The following is a 19,317-nucleotide window of genomic DNA, read 5'->3' on the forward strand; positions in this document are numbered from 1 at the left end:
ACAGCATTGCTATTTTACAACTAATGGATCCGATGAAAGCTCTCCTGACCTGTCACATCCAGTCATGAATAATAATGAACAATTAAATAACTAACAGCAGAGTGCAGAAGCAGGAGAGGCCCACAGTGAGGTGATGACAAGAGCTTAAATCTTAGCAGGCTGGAAATTAAAGATAAATTACAAATAAAAAGAAAACAGTATTAACTACCAAGAATGCTTGGATTTTAAGACAAATGGTCTACAGATGACAATTCATAACTGACAATAAATAACAGGGAAGATTGAATTGCATTGACTTTTTTTTTTACATCCTTCACGTCTATGAGGAGTAAAAATCTTTAAGTTACATCTCCATCTAAATGTGCAATGTGCAATCATAATAATTTATAATAAATAGAATAGTCGGTGTAATATAGAGTACACTCAAATCAGTGCGAGTTCATCAGTCTGATGGCCTGGTGGAAGAAGCTGTCCTGGAGCTTTTGGTCCTGGCGCTTATGATGCGGTACCGTTTCCCGGATGGTAGAAGCTGGAATAGACTGTGGTTGGGATGGCTTGGGTTCCCAATGATCCTTCAGGCCCTTTTTTCACACCTGTCCTTGTAAATATCCTGAATCATGGGAAGTTCACAAGTACAGATGCGCTGGGCTGTCCGTACCACTCTCTGTAGAGTCCTGTGATTAAGGGAGTTACCGTTCCCATGCCAGACAGTGATGCAGCCAGTCGGGATGCTCTCAGTTGTGCCCCTGTACTAAGTTCTTAGGATTTGGGGGCCCATACCAGACATCCTCAACCGTCTGAGGTGAAAGAGGTGCTATTTTGCCTTTTTCACCACACAGCTGATGTGTACAGACCACGTGAGGTCCTCGGTGATGTGAACTTGAAGATGTTCACCCTCTCAACCGCATATTCATTGATGTCAATAGGGGTTAGCCCGTTTCCAGTCCTCCTGTAATCCACAACCAGCTCCTTTGTTTTTGCGACATTGGGGGAGAGGTTGTTTTCTTGACACCACTGGGTGAGAGAGATGACCTCTTCCCTGTAGGCCACCTTGTTATTGTTTGAGATAAGGCCAATCAATGCAGTGTCATTGGCAAATTTAAGTGGCAGATTGGAGTTGTAGTGGTGATACAGTCATGGGAGAGTCAGAGGGTTGGAGGTGAGGGAGCCCACTCTTACATCCTGCTGGTGATCTGACAGGAAGTCCAGGATCCAGCTGCACAAGGCAGGGTCAAGGCCGAGTTCTCTGAACTTCTTGTCAACCCCGGATGGAACTATGGTGTTGAATGCTGAACTGTAGTCCAAGAACAGCATTCTCACATAAGCATCCTTCTTTTCCAGATGTCTAAAGATGGTATGTGGAGCAGTGGCTATTGTGTTGTCTGTCAATCAGTTGTGTCGGTAGGTGAATATTAGGGGGTCCAGTTTGGGTGGTAGCAAGCTGCAGATGTAATCCCTGACCAGCCTCTCAAAGCATTTGCTTATTATTGAGGTATTGCTTACTATTAATGACAGGACGCCAGTCGTTCAGGTATGTTACCTTGGTCCCTTTTGGTACAGGGACAATGGTGGATAATTTGAAACAGGAGGACACTCTACACTGGGAGAGGGAGTGATTAAAGATATCTGTAAACACACCTGCCAGTTGTGCTGCGCACATCCTAAGAGCATATCCAATCAATGAAAACTCTATTTCAATACACGTCTCAATTGACAATAGTGGCTCAAACAGGATGGATAGATACACACACACACACACACACACACACACAGTGCCAGTTTCCACTGCTGCCATGGACAATCTTCAGCATCACCCAAACCCGCAACCTTTACTTCTATCCATGGCTATGACGGAGAGACACGTAAATTCACCAACAAGTCTCACAAGAAGTCACATAGTAAACGCAACTGGCAATATATAGGCGATTTTTTTCCTAGCATCAGTGGATCTAAATCCTGGAACATACTACCCAATAACACTGTGCATCTTCATCAGAAGAAGGGCAGCTTATCTCCACTAATCTGAGAGCAATCAAAGAAATACGATAAATGTAGGCTTTTTCCACAATGCCCAAGATCTATAGAAAAAGGACAAAATTTCTCCAACTAAATATCCCAACATCTTCAATACCCCTTAGAAATTATGAATGATACCAGTAAGCTTCCTGACATCTGCCTAATTGTGATCCAGGCAGTAGACCATACCTAGGACCAGCAGCTTCAAAAGATTACCATCAAATAGACAAAAAAAAGCAGCTGAAAGTTGTTTCTACCTAATATGATCCAATGTTAATTCCACTGTTCGGAAGGATATGGGCACATTGTACAAGAAACACACAGTTAACCAATAATAAATAAGGTAACTGAAAAGTTGGCCTTAACTGCAAGGGAAAAGGAATACAAAAGTAGCGAGGTGTTAATACAACAGTAAAGGGCTTCAAGGAGACTGGACTTGGAGTAGGGAAGGGCAAAACCGCAGACAGATTTGAAAACAGGAAAGAATATTTTGACAAACTTCTGCTTAAACTGGAAATAAATGTAAATCATCAGAGAGAGAATGGGAGAAAAAAAGGAACAAGGTAAGGCAAGACAAAACAAAAAGAAGTTTGGACAATCTCTAGTTTATAAAAGGTAAATCAAAACAGAATGCTCAAGAATGCAGAAGATTTGATAGGTTTCGTGATGAATTTACGAACAAGACTTTCAGCAGCATATGAACTGATTCAGAAACAAGGTCCGATGATGTTCTGAAGAGAACTCTTAATAACGACACAGATAACTGGTCCAAGACTCAGGCTTTTGCCTGGGTAACACTTAGACAGGAGGCTGATTGGTGTCAATGATAATTTCTGGTGGGGGTGGAGGGGGGAGAGTGTACTGAAGACATTGGCACTTGACAAGACAGCAGATTCCAGTTATTTGGGCCATCAGATAAATGAGGCAGCCGCTTATTTGGAACAACTCTTAAAGGACAAAAACTAATCAAGAAAATAGTTGGATTCCCTTTATTTATTTGGGACACTATGCCACTTAATTGGGACCGGAGACAGTTGCTGAACTATTTTTAACTAGTATCAGTTGCGTGCACTTGTACGGCAGTTAGAAGCTACACCATACTTAGAGTGAACAGGTTTTAAATAGCGCCAGTTGCGTGTGTTTTTGTTCAAAAAGCAGCGAATTTTGTCGCTGATAATTGGTGAGAAATAAGCAGTAAGACAGGTCAGAACTGTTTTGCTCACCACAGTTTCAATCCTGAACAAGTTAGGACCTACAAAGAATTTGAACTATCTTGAATGTTACAATGAAAATGAAGATTTGGAGGATACAAAGTCAAAAGCATTAAATGAAGACAATCCATTATCTGCACTAGGAGCATGCGCTGATTTTGTTCATTTACAGCCAATCAAAAGAACGTGGCATATACTCTGGATGAATTTATCCATCGAATACTATTAGGAACTAATATACAGTTTTATAGTTCTGTAGTAGCATTGATAGTGTTCCAATTTGTTCAGTATTTCATTTAAATACATAATTTGTTACTCAGTTAAATGGGAGTTTGTCTTTTATAAACCTTTTAAACTATTTCCATGAAACTTCGGCTAATTGGGGCAGCTCATTAACTGGGCCAAAACGTACTGGTCCCAATGTGTTCCAAATAACCAGAATCCACTGTATTTAGTTGGAGGAATTTTGAGCTCATCCTGTACTACTGGTTAAAAAAGTCGTCTAGTTTAGAGGTTTGACTAGAGTCCTAACTGGATGAGGTGAGCTTAAGATGGGGATCGCTAACCTACATACAAAACTGCTGCTTTGTTTTTAAATGTTGCAACCAATGAGAATGCTGAAGACAGGAAATAGGATTAGAACCAAGAATTGACCTTTGGTGGATACTAGATCTATAAGCCTTTATTGCAGCTAATTCTCTAGCTACAGTTGGATTTCTAAGATTGAAACCAGATAAGTACAGTCCCATTAAGTTGGACAACTATGGAGGAGCATCAAACATCTTGAGCAACAAATACAAAGGCAACAGATAGGTCCAGGAAAATGCAGAGCCGTAGATTAAACTTTGGTACGATCATGAAAATACCATTTATACCAGTTATTCATCAGTGTAAATTGTTCATATTTTGTATCATATTGCCACAACTGCAATGAAGGTAAAAATATGAAATCTTCCCACAGATCAAAACAGAGATTCATAATTATTTCAAATATTTAATAATCCTTGTGTTTTAGTAAGTTATCACTCACAATGAAATTATGCAACTAACATATTCCATATCCAAAAAAAAAGGGGGAAATGAATTGCCAAGACAACCTGATTTAGTAAAACAATAAATAGTAAAGCAAATCAATTCAGAAACGTAAATGCCAAGACTTAACTTTGTGTTTGGTGCCTGTTCCTTCCACAATTATATACAAACCTGCCAGCCAATTCCAAAGCAATAAATGACATGTAACAGTTTAAGATTATTCATCAAGATTGTAAAGGCCAACGTGCAATTCTGAATAGCTCTAAAAGAGAAATATTATGCACTTTCATTCAGTTCTTACCTGCTTGGGGTTCGTGAGAAACAGCTTAGCTCCCAGATTTAGAATTTGCAGTTTCACTATCTCCTCTTCATTTATAAAGCCTTTTGCCATTTTCCTCAGGACATCCGGTGCAATCTTTGGTACGTGCTCACAGTATTCACCTATCAGCCACAGGATGCTAGCACGAGCCATGGACACCTTGTGAGAATGAGAGAGAGACATGGAGAGTGTTGGAAGAGGAAGCCATAGAGAAAGCAAGAGAAATATAAAACCCGAGAGAAGGATAGAAGGATGTGATTGGGAATCTCAAACGTAATAGAACTACAAATCAATATTGTAGTAATGGAGGACTGATCAATTAAAATCTGTAATGCAAAAACCAATTTGGAAAAGGCCAATCTTATAAATTCTTTCACATGATTTCATAATAAATAAATACTTTGAAATGAAAACATATAAAACAAAGATTAATACCCTAAAATTCTCCAGCATTAATTAATTTTATCAACACAAGCATGAGAAAATAAATAGAATAAAAAATAAATCTAGTCCCCACATATAAAATGCTAAACAGATATCCAGAAAAGTTTCCCTGAACCTTGAAACAAAAGAAGAAATAATAGCAACACCCTAGATAACCATGAAGTCAGCAGAGCAGAAGAACTTGTCAGAGGATTCATTAAGCATTGTCAAAGGAGCAACAGAGAATTGCCTTTTCAAGTTGAGGGTGATGCAAAGCCAAAAGGAACATTAAATTGCGTGAATGGAGAAAAGTTGTTGCAAAGAGACACATAGATTAAAATAATGAGCAAAATTATTTCAGATGCAGTTCGATATGGAGAACTTTGCGGTTTTAAAATAAAGAAAAAAGACTTCTTAACGTAAAGTCTTGGAACGATGGGAGAGTTATAGAACGTAGGTGTCTATAATTCAGGGCAAAAGGCAAAAATGTTATGAAATTATGTAAATGTATTGGTATTCACTTTAAATAAACATGAGCTGTCTGGAAATACTGAGGGAAAAAAAAATCACCCAATTTACGAAATTGAGCCATGTTGATCTCAAATATAAAGTTTCTGCCTTGAATTTGCGACGAGATAAGCAGAAGGGAAAAATTGCTCTTCCCATTATAATGGAGAAATTTGATAGCAACCAGCGGAGCTAGCATATGTGCAGAAGCCCAGAGAATACTGTTCACTACATCTCCATCAGGCACACTATTGTGTAATATCCTTCCCTTTACATTGTTCGTGAAATGGCAAGAATGATTCTCACCTTAAAATGTCACGCTTTGTGCAATTCCTCAAAGATTCACAAATTCCAAAGATATTAGTAATTGATTTCAGTTAATATTTAATAATCTACCTTTATCTCATATTTTATTTTGTTAATATTACAATAAAATGTTTAAAAGTTAATATTTTCTACTTTCTGGTTTGCAGTCAGCGAAATATTCAATGTCTAACTTGCATGATGATATTACTTGTTGCTAATGTTCAATTTTAACAAACAACACGAGACAGGGAAGGGTAAAATCTATGCCACTGAGATTGCTACACCCATATGAACTGTAGTCTTTGATTGTACAATCTAGCCATTAAACAGCACAGTTAAAACATGTAATACACCAGAAACATAGAGTGGGTGAGAAAAATTTAATTTCTTAAAGAGGTAACTTTAAAAAATTATTAGAAGGGTAACTTTTTAAAATATTGCTTCAGACAAGGGACTGAAAAAAAGAAATCAGCCGTGTGGGGCAATAAACACATATCAAAATACTGGATATTATAATTGAGTTAAGGTCCAGAGGGTTAAGCTTGGATGATTTAAATGATCTATGATTATGTCACAAACATCTTTAATCAACATGGCATTGTACATGTTAGATCATTCACAGAGTGTTGGAAGATGGGGGGGGGGGTGGTTGCTGATGTGAGAAGCAAATGGAAAGGATTTAACGGCACCAAATACATTGCTTTCTTTTATCAACTTGCACAGGAGGTATTGATTCTGCTCTTCAGTCTGGCATATATCAATTTTTGATATTAGAACACTCTAAATAGCAAAAAAAAACTCAAGCCTGGCAAAACTATTTTTTTGTAATTTATTGATTTTGTTGTACTATGTTAAAGTTACGTGAATGACTGAGATGAGAGGAAATAGCAATAAGGAAATTCTCTGCTAGCTACTTCTGTGTATTAATACAAAAATCAATAAGTCATGAATAAAATCACAAGAACTGGAACAGCAGGATATCACATATCCAAATTAACAGCAGATATTGTGATAAATTGAAATCAGTTGAGTTTACGATCAGGGAAGCATTTCAGATGATGCGTCACTCAACCAAACATCCACTAGCAAGCATATGGGCTAATACACTGTAACAGTGGATGAGTAATAAAACACATATTAATGAAACTCCCAGTATCGTCAGCAAATAAACATGAATACCCATTGTCCTTTAACAATTAGAGCTGAATGTACACTTACTGTAATTTTATCTAGAAGCTTGGCCATATGTTTGATGATTTCACTGTGCTGTGATGGCTGAGTCTGGAGCAGCTTCTTAATGACCACTACACTTTCTGCAACAACGTTTTCTGTAGAAAAAAATTAAATCCTTTAGGGAAAAGAAGGAAGCACATAGGAATCTACAAATCAGTTATCCTTAGATAGAGTTTGTAAACATTTTGAATGGATTCACTTTAACCCAGAAATAATTGAAAATTAGAAACTGAAAAGTGTAGAAACTCAGGAAAATGACAAATACCAAAGAATTTGTACTGAGCAGATTGTTGGAGCTGTAAGATGATAAGTCTCCAAGTCCAGATAGGTTTCATCTCAGGGCCTCAAAAGTGGTTGTTGATACTGTTGATACATCGGTTTTAATTTTTCATCAGATTGGAAAATAACAAATAACTACCCTGTAATTTCCTGCCCTTCTTCCCTTATATATTCAAAAAGAGGAAGAGGGCAAGGAAGAATAGCCAGTTATCTTTAACACATATCTTTTAGGAAATTTTAGAAGCAATTATATGGGATGTTGCAGCAGAGAATAAGATTCAAGAAAACCAGACAAAGTCAATTCAGTGACATAAATGCAAATTTAAAAAGTGTATTTGAATTTTTTTTTTGGAATTCTTTGAAAATGTAATATGTGTTAAGAATAAATGGGAACCAATGGATATATAGAAGAGTTCCAGAAAGAACTTGAGAAGGTACTGCATCAAATACTGTTGCAGAAAACAAAATTCATGTCCGGATGGGAACACAATTTGGAGTGGATAGAAAATTGGCTAGATAACAGAAAAGAGAGAGTGGCGATAAATAGGTATTTTTCTGATTGACGTGAAGTAATGACTGCAGTTTCAAAGTTCAAAGTGCAAAGTAATCAAAGGATCAGTGCCAGATCCTTAACTTGCCTCATTGTGCCCACTCTGAACCTCACTGTAACTCACCGAGGTACAGTGGAAAACTTGCCTTAAATTGAACAGTATGCAAGACAAATTTTTCACAGTACCTCTGTACATGTAACAATAATAAACTAATTTACACAATTTATATAAATGACTTGGATGAAGGCACCAAAGGAAATGATTGCGAAGTATACAGATTACTCCAAGGTAGACAGGAAAGTAAGTTGTGGAGAGCTGTAGGAGGAGGCTACAAAGAAATATAGACAGGTTGATAGTGACCAAAAATTTGGTAAATTGGTTTATTATTGTCACATGTACTCAGATATAGTGAAAAACCTGTTTTGCTTACCATTATTTCATTACAGTGTGCACTGAAGTAGTACAAGGAAAACAACAACAGAATGTAGAACTAACTGGCACAGTTATAGGAAAAGTACAGTACAGGCAGACAATAAGGTACAAGGCCACAGCATTTTGAAACTGTTAATTAAAATCATTTCTGGCACAGACTAGCTGGGCCGAAGGGCCTGTTTCTGTGCTGTACTATGACTCTATGACTATGAGAAGTATTGCAGAGCTGAGAAATGCAAGGGGTTCTGGATTTCTGATGTACAAGCCGCAAAAGGCCATTATGCCGGTACAGCTGGTAATTAGGAAAATTAACAGGTGCTTTGAGGGACCTGTGTGATCCTTGCATAGTGATTAATGAAAGAGAACATGCAAATTATCAGGAAGGCAGGTAGTGCATTAGCTTTTTTGCAAGAGGATGTGAGTACAAGAGTAAAAGCATCTTGTTTTAATCATCGACTCCGGGTGAGACCACATCTGGAAAATTTGTCTCACTATATAAAGAACAATAAACTTATTATAGAGATGTGTAGCTGAAGTTATCAGATCCATCCTTGGCATGGTGTTTTTGTCAAATTAGGACAGGGCCCAGAAACTGAACTTCAAATAAGTAAGAGATGATTTTACTGAAAGGTACAAAATTCAAATAGAGTTGTACAGGAATGCATTAGGCTACGTCCGCACTAGACCGGATAATTTTGGATACGCCGGTTTCGCGGAAAAACGATAGGCGTCCACACCAGGCGTTTTTAAAAATACCTCCATCCATATTAGAATGGATATTTGGGTGAATCTCCTCCTACTGGGCATGCGCAGGACACACAGAAAACAAGCAAAGAGGAAATGGTATACTTAGTGCGTGTTTGTCCAGTTAGACTAGAAAAACTTAAAAGGAATTGCTGTTGGCTCTTGTGCAGGAGGACTTAAAACTAAAAAAAAAACAAATACTGGAGCATATGGAGGCAACCGACAGGGAGTTCACAGACAGTATGACCCACTGACGACGAACATTGAAAAACTGACCAACTCTGTTGCATTAATAAAGCACCTTGTTAAATGTATAAAACATGTCTGCATCAGTGTTATCTTGTATTTCCATACAATGTTACATTAGGCTGTTACACATCTGTTGTCAGAGAAGTACACCACCTTCATACAATCAAGGACAGATAACAGGCCAAAGTGAGTATACTTATTTATTCAGTAAGCTCTGGGTCAAAGTATTTGGTGAGTACATTTCTAACTCTTCTGGCTTCAGTCTCGTTGCTGTCTGTTCTGAAATTGTTAGGTTGTGTGGGGGGTTGCATTCAAGAAAACAATGAAATGCCGCACTGTTGCCATCTGTTCTGGCACGTCATCATGACAGCGTTTTTAAAAATATCCATTTACCCCGTCCACACTGCTCTACACAATCGCATTTTCAAATTTACACACTCTGGAGAGCGTTTTAGAAAATCACCGTTTTCCGGGGAGGAAAATGCCATTTCAGTGTGGATGGAGGGTCAAAACAAAGAGGAAAAGCTTCGGTTACGGATTTATCCAGGCTAGTGTGGACGTAGGGTTAATGTTGCAAATTCACACTGAGGTTGGCCTTTCAGGACAGAAATGAGGGAAAAAAATTCTTCACCCAAAGGATAGACAAGGCTGGATAGATTTTTGCATAGTAGGGAAATTAAAGGTTATGGGGAAAAGGCAGATAGGTGGAGGTGAGTCCATGGCCAGATCAGACATACTCTTATTGAATGGCAGAGCAAGCCTATCAGGCCAGATGGCCTACTGCTGCTCTGATTTCTTACATTCTTTTGATTATGATAGCGAATCTCCGGAAAACCATACCCATAAGGATTGTGGAAAATCAGTCATTCAGTACATTCAAGGACAGAGATCAAAAACATTTTTTGAATGTTATGGAAATAAGGGGAAATAGTGCTGAAATGATGGAGCAGGAATAGGGGGTCATATAGCATACTCCTGCACCTATAATTTGTTGATGAAAGGAATGTCTTTGATGATCAGCTGAAAATGATTAGATACAAGTCTCCAGAGGACCTTGAGCAATGAAGTTTCAGGGCTGGGATTTCTAACATTTTACAACTATTAGCATCCTCCTCTGAGAGAGACATGACTAAAACTGCTGTAGTGTTTTACTCTCGATTGCCTTTGACAATTATACCAGGACTCCTTGATGCCACACAGGCCAAATGCTGCTTCAATGACAAAGAGAGATCTTTGGAATTCAACTCATTGGGCCACGTTTGGACCAATACTGCAAAGTAATCTGGAACCAAGTGGCACTGATAAAACTCGAAATGGGCAACATTGAAAAGAAATCAAAACAACCACACATATTGGAAGTCTGAAATGAAACAAAAATGCTGGAAAGAGTAAGAATCTGTGGAAAGAAACAGCATGAGCTTGGTGTCGTGGCAGGCACAGAACTCACTGAGGGATGGGCAAAGGTAAGACCCTTGCTGGGGTCAGAATGACAGAGAGGGGAAGTTTGAAGGGAATAGTGAAGGCAGCAGGGATTAGGGCTGGGATCAGAGGGGGAAGGCGAGTAAGTGGTGTCAGAGGAAGGTAAGGTGGGGAAGGATGGAGGTCTGAGGACTAAGAGGTGACAGCGAAGCCTGAGAGACCCGGGGTTGGGGAGAAATGATGAGGGAAGGAGAGCCCAGCAGCAGTGATGATAGTCTTGGCCTGGAGGTGGAGGCAGCTGAGGTCGAGGCTGGAGCTGGAGACTGATGCCGCTTAATTCGTAGTCTGAAGCTGCCCGGGGTGTCGGAGCTGGAGTTAGCCAAGGTGGTATCTGCGGTCTGGAAGCACACAGGGCCATTGGAAATGGAGTTGGAGTTGGCAGGATCTGCGGTCTGGAGTAATCCGATCGAGTCGATCTGTAAGCGGGCGGCAGCAGGGGACAGAGTTTGAAAGTGGGTGATCATCCTTTCCTTCCTGGATGCGAGGGAAGTGAAGAACCGGTCGTTGAAAGCGTAGATCCGGTGGAGGATGAAATGTTGGAGAGGTTCACAGCAGATGGAGAAGAGCGAGGCCCGGAGCTGTGGCAGAGACTGAGACAGAGAGGGTGGTGCATAGGATTTGGAGGGAGAAGTGGTGGGAGAACAGTCAATTGAACGCAGGCATCCATGCAGTGTCCAAATTGGGAGACAAGAAAACACAGCTGGAAACCACGTGGAACAAAATGGTGGCAAAGATAAGTTCCCAGGAAGAATACGTGGCTTTGGTAGCGAGTCTGGGAGAGTGCATGGTTGAAGAGTTAGAAGGCAGTAGAGATCACAGAGAGAGAGCAGTGAGAGGGGTCTCATTGAATTCTTGTTGAAGAGAGAATTTAAATACAAGAGATTCTGCAGCTGCTGGAAATACAGAGTAATGTACACAAAATACTGGAGGAACTCAGCAGGTCAGGCAGTATCTATGGAAATTAATAAATAGTCAACGTTTTGGGCTGAAACCCTTCATCAGGACTGGAAAGAAACAGAAAAGATGCCAGAATAAAAAGGTAGGGGGAGAGGAAGGAGGATAAATTAGAAGGTGATAAGTGAAGCTCGGCGGTAATGGGAGGGGGAATGAAGAAAAAGTTTCATTCAGTGTGGGAGATGAGGTGGAAAAAGCAGAGGCTGAAGAAGGAATCTGATAGGAGAGGAGACTGGAACATGGAAGAAAGGTAAGGAGGAGGAGCAGGTGACTGGCAAGTGAGGAGATGAGGTAAGAGAACAGAATGGGGAACTGAAGAAGAGCTAAGTGGGAAGGGAAAAAAATGACCAGAAGTTGGAGAAATCAATCTTCATGCCATCAGATTGGAGGCTACCTAGACAGAATACGAGTCGTTGCTCCTCCACCCTGAAAGTGGCCTCAACTTGGCAGAACAGTAGTCCACGGACTGACATGTCGAAACAGGAATTGGGATAGAAACCTAGAAAACCTACAGCACAACACACGCCCTTTGGCCCACAGAGTTGTGCCGAACATGTCCCTGCCGTAGAAATTACTAGGCTTATCTCTAGCCCTCTGTTTTAGGATAGGTATGAAAAAAATACAAAATGTTGAATAAATGCAAATGCTGATGTCAGGAATGAGGAAGAAAAGGAACAGTGAGTAAAGTCTATTGAGCGAAAAGTTCATACTAAGGTTAAATAGCCAGGAACCTGTGAACAACTGAAGACAAGCTACCAACAGCCTAAATGAGATTCAGTGAATGGTGTCAAATGGGAGACTGAGAAGATACTGCATCGAAAATCCATTTTGAGATTTCAATTTAGGCTGTTTTATATGGGCTAACTGCAGGCAAAAGGGGCTATCTCAAGAGAACACTTCGGTCAGGCTGAAGGGCCTGTTTCCATGCTGTATAACTCTGCTATTCCAATTAAAATAGTCTCACTTCAACAGACAGAAAGACACACCTGGACAATGAGAAAAAGTACAAGCTCACCAGAGAGACAGAACTCAACTGTATGCTTAATACAGGGGAGATTATAATGACATCTTTGACAGAAACAATAGACTAGAAGTTGTTTAGGAAACCGGTCACAGATTAAGGCACAAACAATGAACATTTTGCACCACACATGAAGCACTTTAAGGTACACTCATCTCATTGGAAAAACGCTTACAAGGAATCAAAGGCCAAAGTATATATGCGTACTGTGGTTAAATAATCCTGGTACAGTATTCTTTTCACTTGCTGCCATAGTTTAACTTTATTCTATCAGGCCTTCAAATAATTTCTCTTTAAGTATTCTCCATGACATGACTTTTCAAAGGAATGTGAAATTTGATAAATCACCATCGAATTCCCTGAAAATTATCAATGTATTTCCCATTGTACAAATGATAGAGGTTTCTTATGTACAGATGCACTTTAATTTATGAACAATAAAAAAAACCTTGATGTTTATGGTAGAAATAACCAAGTAGCAGCCTTTAACCCATTTTTATTGTTCCCCATATTGACACTAGGAACTTCCACTGTACCATTAATGATATAAGTAATAATTGACAACTGAAATCATAGGTGCAGCTGTGTTATCAAGATCCTATCTGTTAGCTTGACAGCTGTGCTGTGTTGACAAAGAAACCATGAACAGACTGTAGCCACTTGACATAATGGGTTCCACTTGACATAATTGGTCCTTGAAACCAACCACAATATTTACACAGACAAGACAATGGAAGGCACTCTCTAAAGGGAAGAGTAAATAGAGTCATAGAAAGGGATGCCTAATAGAAACATGCCCTTTGGTGCACCAAGTCTGTGATGGCCATCAAAATCCCATTTTTGCACTAATCTTACCCTAATCCATTTTATTCTTTCCACGTTCCCATTAACTCTCAAGAATGTATTACTCGCTTACACAATAGGGGCAATTTATAATGGTCAACTAACCCACACATTTTTGGAAGGTAGGAGGGAACTGTAGCACCTGGAAGAAACTCACAAGATCAGACAGAAAAGTTGCTAACTCCACACACAGGTCAGCAGAGGTCCGGATTGAACAAAACTCATTGGAACTCTGAGACATGTCATGATGTGTTATGGGATATCTCCATCTTCATTCATTTAGTACGGACTTTGAAGTCAACTTTTATTGGCAAAGGTAGTAATGGCAAAATAATTTCAAAAAGATTAAGCATATAGTTAGCAATCGAAAAGAATGACATGTGCCCCAAAGCTTGTTGATGATCATGGAAAAAGCAAAATTATTAGAACAAGACTTGCAAATACAAGGGATTCTGGTTAATTAGGACACATTGGGTACACTTTGGCCCAATTAAACGGCTGCCCTAATTCTGCAGAAGTTTCATGGACATATTTAAAGAGATATTAAAAAAAGACAAAATACCGTTTAACAGAGTAATGAATTATGTATTTAAATGAAATACAGAACAAACTAGAACACTACCAATACTAATATGCAGTACTATAAAACTATATATCAGCTTCTAATAGTAATCAATAGAGGAATTCATCCACTGAAATGCTGCTGTGTTCTTTTGATTGACTGCAAATGAAGAAAATCAGTGCAGACACCTACTGTAGGTAATGGACTGCCTTCATGCAATGCAATCGATGATTACATCTCCAAATCTTCATAGTTCCGAACTTGTTGAAATAATAAAATCGTTTCATTTTCACTCCTGGCCTTTTCTGGCATCTCCAAGCCTGAATACTTGAAGCCGCAGTAAGCAAATCGTTCTGAATTATCTCACTGTTTACTTATCGCCAGTGGCCAGTGACAAAAATCACTGCTTTTTGAACACAAACACACACAACTGATGCTAGTTAGAAACTGTTTGACAACAGTCTCCTGTCCCAATTAAGCAGTGTAGCGTCCCAAATAAATGAAGGGAATCCTGGCTATTTCTGTGATTAGTTTTTGTTCTTTAAGAGTTGTCCCAAATTAGCAACTGCTCCAATTAACCGATGGCCCATTTAACCAGAAATCACTGTACATGAAGTAAATGGATACGATTTTATTGACAATATGGAAATGTAGCCACACAGTGATCAAATATACAAAGTATTTGATGTTTAGAAAAAAACAGGCAAAAAATAACAGGTGTGTTTATAGTACCAATTATAAAGGAAATCAGGGCAATGGTGAGAAATGATCTTGGATTGACAGATCATGATGTATAATTAGTAGCAACAAAGGGCAGAAAACATTCATAGGATTATATTAGGCTTCACAAGAGTTATTAAAAGGAAGACAAATTCATAGAATGTACATGAGGAGCTTTTCTAGATTAAGAATTAACTTTGGCAAACAGCCTTTGCAGAGGAATGCACAAAAATTATAATGAAACTTAAAGATGGTGTTAAATTCAAGAAAGAGAATTAAAAAGTTAACAGAAACACCATTTTCTGGGGAGTGGGAACAACAAAGCCATGAAGGTCCACAGAATCGACAAAAGCAAAACAGAATAAGAGAACAGATGGGCAAAAAGCAAAATTGCAAGAGCTTTTACAGGTTTCTATCAAGGAAGAGAGCTTTGAGGGCATGTACGAGTCCCTTACAGAAACAGAAGAATTTATAGCGGGGAGTAAGGGAATGGGCGAAACTATTTTGACTGCCTTCAAAGAAGACAGATACTCCATGAATTACAGAATGAAGGAACTAAAATATGAAGTGTTAAATATTGATCAAAAAAGAACTGGAGAATTTGATGTTCTTGAAATCTAATAAATCCAAAATACCCAATGATTTACATTCCAATGAATGCTCTGATTATCTTTTTTTTTTCAAAATCGATACTGAAATTGATGTTGTGGAAATAAGGACAGCAAATGTGATCTTACTATTAAAGGTGGTGGTGTGGTGGAAGTGAAAATGGAAATCTTGACTTCAAGTTCAAATTCATTGTCATTCAATCATACACGAATACCCATGAATACAGTCAAACAAAGCAGCGTTACTCCAAGGCCAAGGTGCAAACACAGAACCAACAGTCATTCACAGCACAAGGCACACAAAGCATGTACAAGACAGCAGTAAAATATAGCCACACAAAAAAATATATAATGCAAGTCCCCGAGTCCATGAATGTTGCAGCAGTCTGCAGCTGAATACCATAAATTTTGTCTTCTACCGTGTGAACACTGGAGGGAAATGCCAACTCCAGCATGGACACTGCACTACACCGCTCCAATGCCTCGCTCCCGGGCAGCTGCAAACAGGTGACACCACAGTTTGAGGCCAATGACCACGTCCATGCAGCGCCCATAAGACCATAAGATATAGGAGCAGAATTAGGCCTTTGAGTCTGCTCTGCCATTTCATCATGGCTGTTCCATTTTTCCTCTCAGCCCTAAATCTCCTGCCTTCTCCTCATATCCCTTCACGCCCAAGTATCTATCAGCCTCTGCCTTAAATATACAGTACAGACAGACTTGGCCTCTCCTGCTATTCACCAATAAACAGTGAATCGGAATTGAGCATTCCACATTACCAACGTCCAACGATTACAAGAAAAGTGATTGGACACACTCAGTGTTAGACAGCACACTGCCTTTGCACTTTAACACCTCTCTAACATGGGCAGCAGCACAATTTGCACCAAGTCCAACTCCTCTAGTTTCTCTGCCAGTGAGCAACTTGCTGATGTGATGCACCTGCAGCACTTTGAGTTCTTAATGTCCAGCAGATTCTTACGATTGGAAAAATATGTATAAAATAGACAAAATCGTCTTTGGTTGGCTCCGTATAAGCCACTGCATCCAAGCACAGCACCATCTTACCAGATTGTTAACCCAAGTTAAAAAAAAAGGTCCATGGAACAAATAAGAGGAAAAAGCAGAATCAGCTTGGATTTATGAAAAAGAAATTATGCTTGACTGGATAGCTTTGAAGACATGAAGATAAAGGACACAAGTAGTTTTGATGCATTTGGATTTCTGGAAGGTGTTCAATAAGGATCAGCACAGGAAGTCAGAAACCAATGTATTGCGCTGAATATAGGAAAAATGGCTACAATGAACAGAGAATTAGTTATTGGACAGAAAGCAAACATTCACCCTCTCAAGTCGGCAGACACAGAATAATAGGGTGCTGCAGAGATTAAGCCATAGTTATTCGCTTGACTGGGGGGGGGGGGTTTGAAATGTCATATTACTAATTTTGCTGACAGTATCAAAGCCAATGAGATTGTGAGTATGGAGAAAAGTTTAAAGCAACTTCAAGAGGTTATGGATAGGCTAAGTGAGCGTGCAGCAACATAGCAGATGAAACACAAAAAGTAAAAACACAAAATTTATCACTTTGACATGCATATCAGAGAAGTGGAAGGTGTGCTCCATGATGAAAGGCTGGATAATGCTGATGTTCAAAAGGATACATATTTGTAAACAAGCCCGTGAAGGCCAATGTTTGTTTTCCTGTATATACCCACAAGAAAACAAATCACAGGGCTGTATATGGTGACATATACAGTGGCATGCAAAGGTTTGGGCACCCCTGGTCAAAATTTGTGTTACTGTGAATAGTTAAGTGAGTAGATGATGAACAGATCTTCAAAAGTCATGAAGTTAAAGATGAAACATTCTTTTCAACATTTTAAGCAAGATTAGTGTAATATTTTTGTTTTGTACAATTTTAGAGTGAAAAAAAGGAAAGGACCACCATGCAAATGTTTGGGCACCCCAAGAGATTTGAGCTCTCAGGTAACTTTTACCAAGGTCTCAGACCTTAAATAGCTTGTTAGGGCTATGGCTTGTTCACATTCATCATTAGGGAAAGCCAGGTGATGCAAATTTCAAAGCTTTATAAATACTCTGACTCCTCAAACCTTGTCCCAACAATCAGCAGCCATGGGCTCCTCTAAGCAGCTGCCTAACACTCTGAAAATTAAAATAAATGATGCCCACAAAGCAGGAGAAGGCTATAAGAAGATAGCAAAGCGTTTTTAGGTAGCCGTTTCCTCAGTTTGCAATGTAATTAAGAAATGGCAGTTAACAGGAATGGTGGCGATCAAGTTGCGATCTGGAAGACAAAGAAAACTTTCCGAGAGAACTGCTCGTAGGATTGCTAGAAAGGCGAATCAAAACCCCCGTGTGACTGCAAAAGACCTTCAGAAAGATTTAGCAGAATCTGGAGTGGCGGTGCACTGTTCTACTATGCAGCGACACCTGCACAAATATGACCTTCATGGAAGAGCCATCGGAAGAAAACCTCTCCTGTGTCCTCACCACAAAATTCAGCGTCAGAAGTTTGCAAAGGAACATCTAAACAAGCCTGATGCATTTTGCAATCCTGTGGACTGATGAAGTTAAAATAAAACTTTTTGGCCGCAATGAGCAAAGGTATGTTTGTAGAAAAAAGGGTGCAGAATTTCATGAAAAGAACACCTCTCCAACTGTTAAGAACAGGGGTGGATCGATCATGCTTTGGGCTTGTGTTGCAGCCAGTAGGATGGGGAACATTTCACTGGTAGAGGGAAGAATGAATTCAATTAAATACCAGCAAATTCTGGAAGCAAACATCACACTGTCTGTAAAAAAGCTGAAGATGAAAAGAGGATGGCTTCTACAACAGGATAATGATCCTAAACACACCTCAAAATCCACAATGGACTACCTCAAGAGGCGCAAGCTGAAGGTTTTGCCATGGACCTCTGTCTCCCGACCTAAACATCATCGAAAATCTGTGGATAGACCTCAAAAGAGCAGTGCATGCAAGACGGCCCAAGAATCTCACAGAACTAGAAGCCTTTTGCAAGGAAAAATGGGTGAAAATCCCCCAAACAAGAATTGAAAGACTCTTAGCTGGCTACAGAAAGCATTTACAAGCTGTGCTACTTGCCAAAGGGGGTGTTACTAAGTACTGACCACGCAGGGTGCCCAAACTTTTGCTTCGGGCCCTTTTCCTTTTTTGTTATTTTGAAACTGTGAAAGATGGAAATAAAAAAGTAATCTTGCTTAAAATATTAAGGCAATCTTTAACTTCATGCCTTTTGGAAATCAGGTCATCTTTTACCCACTTACAGTAACAGAAATTTTGACCAGGGTGCCCAAACTTTTGCATGCCACTGTATGTACTATGGTAATAAATTTCATTTGAAGGTTGAATATGCAGGTGAATTGAATTGAAATGACTTTATTAATTACATCCTTCATATACACGAGTAAAAATCTTTCCATTATGCCTCCGTCTAAATGTGCAATTTGTAGTAACTTATAATAAACAGTATGTACAACAGGACAGTCAATATAACATAAAAATACTGTTGTGTCAGCATGAGTTAATCAGTCTGATGGCCTGGTGGAAGAAGCTGTCCCGAAGCCTGTTGGTCCTGGCCTTTATACCTCTGTACCATTTCTTGGATGGTAGCAGCTGGGACAGTTTGTGGTTGGGGTGACTCAGGTCCCCAATGACCCTTCAGGCCCTTTTTACACACCTGTCTTTGTAAATGTCCTGAATAGTGAGAAGTTCACATCTATAGATGTGCTGGACTGTTCGCACCACTCTGTGCAGAGTCCTACGATTGAGGGAAGTACAGTTCC

General features: G+C 39.4%; 1 protein-coding gene across 2 annotated transcripts in view; it reads right to left on the reverse strand.

Moving 5' to 3' along the window:
- The window catches only part of ap3b1a (adaptor related protein complex 3 subunit beta 1a), a 257,151-nt gene that overhangs the window by 127,565 nt on the left and 110,269 nt on the right, over positions 1–19,317 (reverse strand). For both annotated transcript variants that reach the window (XM_063049310.1, XM_063049311.1), the window contains exons 14-15: positions 7,033–7,142; positions 4,561–4,737 (exon numbers count right to left, since the gene is read on the reverse strand). In XM_063049310.1, the coding sequence (XP_062905380.1) occupies positions 4,561–4,737; positions 7,033–7,142 (287 nt within the window). The remainder of the gene's footprint in view (positions 1–4,560; positions 4,738–7,032; positions 7,143–19,317) is intronic.

The sequence above is a fragment of the Mobula hypostoma genome, chromosome 5 (genome assembly GCF_963921235.1).
Source record: "Mobula hypostoma chromosome 5, sMobHyp1.1, whole genome shotgun sequence".
Classification (NCBI taxonomy): domain Eukaryota; kingdom Metazoa; phylum Chordata; class Chondrichthyes; order Myliobatiformes; family Myliobatidae; genus Mobula; species Mobula hypostoma.